Source organism: Euprymna scolopes, chromosome 23, assembly GCF_053919585.1.
Source record: "Euprymna scolopes isolate OS-2025 chromosome 23, ASM5391958v1, whole genome shotgun sequence".
Taxonomy (NCBI): Eukaryota; Metazoa; Mollusca; class Cephalopoda; order Sepiida; family Sepiolidae; genus Euprymna; species Euprymna scolopes.
In genome coordinates this window covers 118,010,680-118,018,940 of record NC_136504.1, presented here as the reverse complement: position 1 = coordinate 118,018,940, position 8,261 = coordinate 118,010,680, and the positions used below count along the sequence as shown (strand labels likewise).

The 8,261-nt window shown below is 33.0% G+C and overlaps 1 protein-coding gene across 1 annotated transcript in view; it reads right to left on the bottom strand.

The window, feature by feature from the left end:
• The window catches only part of LOC145246165 (uncharacterized), a 49,460-nt gene extending 41,811 nt beyond the window's left edge, over nucleotides 1–7,649 (bottom strand). The window contains exon 1 of the mRNA XM_080108033.1: nucleotides 6,325–7,649. Within this exon, the coding sequence (XP_079964159.1) occupies nucleotides 6,325–7,486 (1,162 nt within the window). The 5' untranslated portion in view covers nucleotides 7,487–7,649. The remainder of the gene's footprint in view (nucleotides 1–6,324) is intronic.
• Between the last annotated feature and the right edge of the window lie 612 nt (nucleotides 7,650–8,261).

The window sequence follows — 8,261 nt, the reverse complement described above, 5'->3', positions numbered from 1 at the left end:
TGTAATATATATATATATATATATATATATATATATATATATATATATATATATATATATAACTAGTTGGACACCCGGCGTTGCCTAATCCTACAATACGCTTAAATATATTTTAATTTATGTAGATTAATTCTATAATACTACATAGACAATCTTCTATTGATTATTATATATTACGAGGAATAATTTGCCCGGTGGACTAATTCGCAAATAAATATTAAAAAAATAATGATAATGTCGTGTATCTAATTCTGTTAGTTTACAATATCGCGTCAGCTGATATTTGGGCTTGACCATGAATGACCTGGAAAATTAATTTGATTTAATGTTTAGTTTTAAAATATCCAAATGAAGAAATGATTTGCGGCGATTTTAAATAGTGCCTCTTCCTTTATCGTAAATTGAACTTATTAATAAGAGAAAATTAAAATAAAATGGTGAAGTGCATCCGGGCTTGAACAGGCGATCATTCGGTATGTAGTCGAATGCTCTACCAGTAAGCTATATCTCCAGATGACAATAAATCTGTTTTTTTGTTTGTTTTTTAAGAAATTATTTGCTTAGATTTTATTATCTCCCTTGGTCAGCGTAACATAAACTATTCCCTTGTAAAAATTATTTTTATCTGTAGTAGAAAAATACTATTTTTTAAGATCGGATTTTTTTTTTTTTTTTTTGATACTTACTGGATGAATTTCTGTACAAAACCTATTTAAGAACACTGCCAGGCATATAAATTACCTTTGTGTAAAACTTGCAAAAGATAAGCTCAGCCATTTCGACGCCTATACGGAAAGAACTCACACAAAGTTATTTTATATATATAAGAGTGGAGCTATATTATTTTAATGGTTCTAATTAGTTGTGATATATATATATATATGAACCATAATGCACCACACATCTAAGACTTTCTCTGCATTTTTCTCCCTCTCTCATTTTGTTGATTAAACGACTCTTTAATATTTCTTTATATCTCTGTGAAAGAGTGACTCAGCTTTTGAGTGTGGTTATCATTAGGGCTAGGACAATAGCGGGACTTGTGGAAATTCCATAATGGTATCTTACAAAATGTAGTATATATTGCTGCTGGGCATTTTATGGCCGTCCATTGTGATTGGAGTAATCTGGTTAATGCAGTGTCAGAATATATCAGGTGATGATGGTTTATCTCCAATATCCTTACAGAAATCATATTTCCAACTCAGCGCGAATGAAAACCACACAATATCATTATACCATCTTTAGACGGAACAGATACTACGCTTAGATTCTAGTCAGAAGACAGAACGTATATTTTACTTCACAAAAACAATTTTTTTTCTTTTTTTTTTTTTTTACTTTGCGTCCTCGGTGATCGGGAGATCCTATTTATTAAAAAGGAGGATAAAAGGTGAAAACTAAGGCAAGGACAACAGCATATTCTTTTCATTATTTTGACTCTCGAGTGTGTATCCGTCAATATCTTATATACTTTTATATAGAGTTGTGTGGTTCTCGGTTGATTAACTGTGTCGGATATATACTCAAGAGTAAAAACAATGAAAAAAATATTCTGTTGCCACAGCCCAAGTTATCATATTTGCAAATAATCATTTAAGTTGCAAGTCTGTAAGGTCCAATAAGAATCTGGAATTCGAAATGTGAATGGATTATAGTGTTGGATTATGTGGAGCGGAACTTCATGAATTTCTTGGACTTTTTTTTGACTCTTAATTCCATCGAAAATTCTTTACAATTCAAACAGTTTTATATATTTTCAAATTTATTTTAACCTGTGATAAAATTTCTTATAAGTGTTTATCCTCTGAGGAAAAGGTTTATCTTTGAAAAGCGATATGTTAATATTTTTCTTCATAAATCCTTATTCGAATTTTTGATGGATTCGACTGTTTTTTCTAAACTGCAAAAAAAAAAAAAAAAAAAAAAGCGGACCTGAACGAGACCCCTCCTATAATTTTAAACGGTATTCTGCAGTTGGTATGTTTTTTTTACAACCTAACCCAGCATGATATAAACACCCCTAACCTCCCTATGCTAAGAATGGCTTTCGGAATAAAGACTCCCAACCTCGAAAACTATAATACATACTAAAAACATCAAATTTATAAAACTCAATATCTGTCTCGATATTTTCAAAATCTCTTCTGAAACAAAAAGTCGCAGAGCTAGCGGTCTCAAATGATTGGATTTACTGTTTTTTTATGGGTCTTTAGCCGATTAAAATAGTTTTAAGGAGTCAAAAATAGGTCAAAATTGAAAAAAATCGTTATACATTTTGTACATTCATCTTAGTTTACTTTTAATCTGTTAATATGCGTCTCACGTTGGTAAAGTGGTAACGTCACCAGCTTTGAAAGCTACAGTTTTGCTTTCGGTTTCAATTCTAGCTGATGGCACCCAAATGTTTTTTTTTTACTTTTGGAATCACGACTATAATAATATATACGAAATTTGAACAAATTAAAATATCATATTTAAGCGTATTTTACGACCGGGCAAAGCCGGGCCCCTTCCGATAGTACCATAAAAATTATAGGGGGCGGGGAATTTTCGCTCAGGTTCGCCAAAAAAATTACTCGAAATCAAACCTAAAGACAGTGCATCAATAAGTGTATCAGAAATTTTGTAGGATTTTTTGACACCCCTAACACGAAACTGCGAATAAAATATAAAAATCTTGTAATTTCTCTGTTAAAAGTGGGTTGTTTATTTTCTTTATGGATTATACTTCCAAAATAAACTATTAAAGTTGTTTAAAAGTAATAGAAGTATTTTTTTGTTTAAAAGCAGTAATGAATTTTCCGAACTCAATATTTTTCCATTTTTAAACTTTAAAAATCTATCAAAATTTTCTATTAATTCTATTTTTACGATATTTTCAGGGTCAATGTGAAATTTTATGTTCTTTCTAATAAACCGAATATAATATTTTAGACAAACGTTTGTTTTTTTTTAATTCACGCCCCCCCCCCACCTATTTTCAAGTGTCTATTAAAAAGTAAATAATTTACTCACCGAAAAGTAAATAATTAATTTACTCACAAATTGAAGAGAAAAGGTCAATAAATAATATATTCAAATTTAAAACAAAAAAAGTAGTGTTTTTTAGAATTTTACCTGTAAAGTTTGAAGTTTAAAACCTTTTTTTTTAACCACGTTATTTGTTTTTTCTTTTTTTAATGGAACCTTGGTCCTTGCTCCTTTAATTGAAAAAATAATTAGGGCTTGGATTACATTTTTCGAGGAGTTATAAGCTTGGAAAGACAGGGAGGATCGAATAATTCACGCCTCCCATTTTGAAATGTCTATTAAAAAGTAAATAATTAATTTATTCACCAAAGTCTTATATATCACAAATTGAAGAGAAAAGGTCAATAAATATATTCAAATTTAAAACAAAAAAAGTAGTGTTTTTTAGAAATTTACCTGTAAAGTCCGAAGTTAACCTTAAAAAACAAAACAAAAAAAAAAAAAAAACACTTTTTTTTTAAATTAAACCTTGGTCCTTGCTCCTTTAATTGAAAAAAAATTAGGGCTTGAATTACATTTTTCGAGGAGTTATAAGCTTGGAAAGATGGGGTGGAATTATTCACTATTTTCTCGAAATTTCTGACACACCTAGTGCATCAAGTACGATAACAGCGTTTTCAAACTTATTCTTAACATAAGTAATCTGTCATGTTTCTCGTCTGCGCATGCGCAGTCGTGAAACAGCTGATAAACAGATAAAAATCCGATGACCTCCAAGTAACAATTTTTCAATTTTTACCCATTAGCAGCCGAAAACCAATTTTAAAGTTATCCACATGTCTGAATACCCTATATACCAAATTTCAAGTTGGTAGATAAAAAAATTCGTTGAGTATATTGTTTGCGAAGTGCCCTGAAACACACACACACATTCTCAAATTTATATATATATAATAACCGGATACAGCCTTTTCTATCTACTTAAAACTACTTTTTCATTTTTCTTTCCATTATTTAAGGTTATTAGTCCCCCCTCTCTTTGGTAAGAATAGGTTCAATAATTTTCGAATTATTGACTGAATCACCTTATTTTTTCATTTTTTTTTAAAATTTATTTTTAAGGTAGTTTTGCACATTTATTCATTGAGGGGCTGATTAGTAACCCTACCTTTACCCCCATTTTAACTGAAAGATTGCATTTCCCTTTGAATTTTGGGACAGTTGTGGTTTTGTCATCGTAAACTCATTCGGCCATTTCCGGTGTGTTTACATAAATTGCAATCAGAAACATTTAGTCCTATATTACAAAAACATCAAGATAACCTCCGACAAAAGTGCTAATGCAAGAAATGAAAAAAACAAACAAAAAAAGTAAAAAGTACAGAATAGTTAACACCCAATAACTACCCCCCCCCCAAAAAAAAACATTTCTATCAAACTCATTTTCATGAAATTTTCTACCTAAGTAACACACTGTTTATTTCACATTTTCGTACTTGTGCAGTTTATGAACCGTAATATATATATATATTTTTAGGTAGGATTTTAAAGTTAAACTATTTTTACAGCACGTTTATTAAATTGTTAGGTGAAAGTAGAGAATTAACAAAGCTCTCTCTTCCCTAACTTAAGGTTGTTTTGTTTTTTTAATGGCGTTATTTCAGCAGGGCTCGTAAGCTGCACAAGTACATTTTTTTCTTCATTTATAAAGTCTTCTCAAAATTCGATCTTCAATGACGGCAGGCATCACACCACCTGCATGTGTTGGTCGCTATTAAAAGTCGGTTGATTTTATATACGAAAAAGTGGAAAATACAATTCGTTACAAACATTGATATTTGGCATGTTAAGGTAGCGAATTTTTTGTTATAATAGTCAACAAAAACCGGATGAAAAAAAAAAAAACATACAACAAACAAATATTACCAAAGGCAAGAAAAGTTATTCTAGCTTCCTGAAGAAGGTATTTTAACATTTTAAAGTGTTTATTTACTTTGAAATAAATATAGTGTTAAATTTGAACGAAAATGAAAAAAAAAAAAATGGCGGTTTTGTTAAAGCTATTTGGACCTTCGAGGATCGCTGAAAAATTAAACAAAATACTAGTAAAAACCAATCCAATAAATGTTCGTGCGAAAACGTAATGTACTACCAGTATTTTGTATAATTTTTGATTTTGAGCTATTATCGAATCCAAATGGTTATTAAATAAACCGCCAGTTTTTCGATTTAACTCAAATCGGACACCACTTTTATTCCAAAGTAAACAAACGCTTTAAAATAAGTTAAAACACAAAAACCTATCCAGGTATGGAGAAGAGCAACTTATCTTGCCTTTGGTAACATTTATTTTTATTTTTGACTTTTTCTTGGTTATTATAAAACAATACCCGTGAATTTCATTCTAAGGAGTTTGATATAAATTATGAATTTGATACTTATGCAGAATACGGATCGTGCTAAAATATTAACGTTATTATTTAGAAACCCATTCTTAATACGAAAGAAGATGGCGTTTTGTGACTATTCCGTATTTTCACCTTACAATTTGATAAACAGAAAAAAATGTTGTAAAAATTTAATTCAACTAGAACATCCTACTAGAAAAAAAACAACAACAAAAAAAAAAACACGGCCCATGTGTTCTGCATACGTCACAAAGTTAAATTTTTACCGGATTTTCACTTTAACATTTCCTTAAAAATTACGACTTTTGAAGGTTTTCGAGTATGCTGAAAACGAATATTGCATTTAAGTTTTCGGCGAATAAGTAGTTTTCCAAATATTAAGCAATGTCATTTATGTTGTTGCTGATGGCCATTTTGGTGCAAGCGCGTAAACGCCACCCCAAGAAACTACGCGCAAGCGCGAACTAAAGTTACCACGAGCAATAACATAAGAAATGGCATTGCTTAATAGGCGGAAAACTATTTCTGGAAAATTTAAATGCGATATTTTTTTTCAGCATAAAAAACCTAGAATGGTCGTCATTTTAAAGGAAAATGTTAGGGTGGAAACCAGGTAAAAATTTACTAACCCTAATTTTTTGGGTACTAGTGCACTTATTGATTTGCGCTATTTTTTAAATAGTATTTTCAAGATTAAAGTTCTATAATATCTGTTTTTATGAAATAGTTAGGTGAAAGTGCAGAATAGGTACACAACACTCCCCGCCCCATGTTAAGAATGGCTTTCTAAATAATAACGTTATTTCAACACAGATCAATAAGTGCAGGACGCAGGAGTACCATTTTTTTGTTCGAGGTTCACGATTTATCGTGTGTTAACTATTGTAGACTATTGCCAAACAACAACAACAACAAAAAAAAAATAGAATAACAATAACGTTACCTTTTTTGTCGCCATTATCAATGCCGTTTTCCGTCAATTTAGACTCAGTCTCTTGGCAGGCGTTCAATGGGCCATTGCTTTCCTGTTTTATGAAAGAAAAATCCGGGAAGTGGTACGTTTTCATTCCATTTGCTTGACTGGTTGCTGCAGCGTTCGAGTCGGTGACTATTCGCTCTGTGACGAGGCAACCATTTTTATTTGTAATCGGATGTGACTGGTTCTGGTTTCTGACATCTTTATTATTCAAGTTAATGGCAGAGTTCTTACCGCCGTGTTGATTGTGGTAGTGTTCATGGTAGCGAGCCTGGTTCTGTGTTGGTGAAACTTTGTTTGGACAGTTCGGATATTTTAAGCGTTCACCGCTTAACCAGGTCGGCGTGACCGTGTATGAACAGACGTCTTCGAGCGAACGTCGCTTCGACGTTCGGTCATCTTGTCCGCTGCTATCGTTGGGGTCATCGCTTACGGCATCATCATCATTGTAATCACATTTTGTTTGTATCTTATCACCATCGTTACGATCATGACTATGATGATGCTTATAGGCATCAGCAACATCGTTACTTCCATTGTCTTCCTCTTTTTTGTTCGTCTCTTGTTTGTGCGTAACGGTTATTGTTTCTACTTTGACGCCATCTTCAACGTGTTGGTTTTCAGCGACCGGCTGCTCGCTCGAACAGGCAGCATCGTTTTCTACATCGGAATTTGAGAGAACATCAATCTCTTCGGACATTTCAACCGAGGAAGGAGATGGCATACGAACCATTTCCTGCCTAGCACTGCTGTTCGATGACCCAATGGTCTTGGAATGTCGATTTTGTACCGATGCCATGGTCAGAATTTTCTGCTGTCGATGGTGCACGTCGTAGACATAATACTGATGATGCTGCGGCGCTAAATGGCTGTGAGATGGGAAGCAATGGAGATAGGTGGTCGGCTGAAAATACTGCTGCAAATGATGCGGGTATTGGTGGTGAAATTGGTGACGTTGGTGTCCGGAATAGTGCGTGATGCCTGATCCAGTTCCAATGACATTATGCCGATGCACTGACTGGCCATCGGCCGATGATACGCTTGAATATTCGCTTGCAACAGTAAACCTGCTCGCCGGGTGCGGGTTACTGTTTGGGGCCAACAAACTTTCAACAGAAAAGGATTTCATATTTATTTCTTAGACGTTAATCGCGCGATTGTTTGATCTGTAGAAAGAAGGGTATTTTTTTTTTTCTTGTACTTATTAGTAGCGTTCGTATAGAATGATTCGGGCTAATTCCAATTGTGGAGAATCTCAGACAGCTGGCTGGACGACGAAAAAAAAAAAAAAAAAAAAAAAAAGGATGCGTCTCAAACGAGGAGCGAAGGATGACGAATTCTGACCTATGAGGTCAATGATGAAAGGAGAAGACCATACTTATCAGGATGCAGGTGCGTATACGAATGCCGAGGGTTGTTCAGTAGTGATAGACATTGGTATTTTTTTCTCTGACGAAGAGCAGCCCTAACGAGGTGGTTTGGTCACATGGGAACCAATAAATATTAGAATGGTCTGCAGACAGGAACATGTTTTTGTTGTTTTTGTATTTTGTGGTACTTACATATATATAAATTACAAAGAATACGAAATCTTATTGTATTTTTGTTACCATTTTACAGGGGCGAAATTAGTTTAGATTTAATCAAAATCCTGACGGGACATGAAAAAATGCTGAAACGCTTATCGATCTGCGTAGACTCCGATGTTTATATAATTTTATTTGTGCATATATTTATATACATAAAAAAAAAAATTACAAATAATTTGTCAGTAAGGTCGGAAAACTTCAAATGATTATCTTATTTATATGAGATTAGACAAGTGCGAATTTACAACTGAATTTGAACCCGGCACACCGAGGTTTGAAGTGTTGTTAAATAACCAAGCCGACGTCACTCCTCAA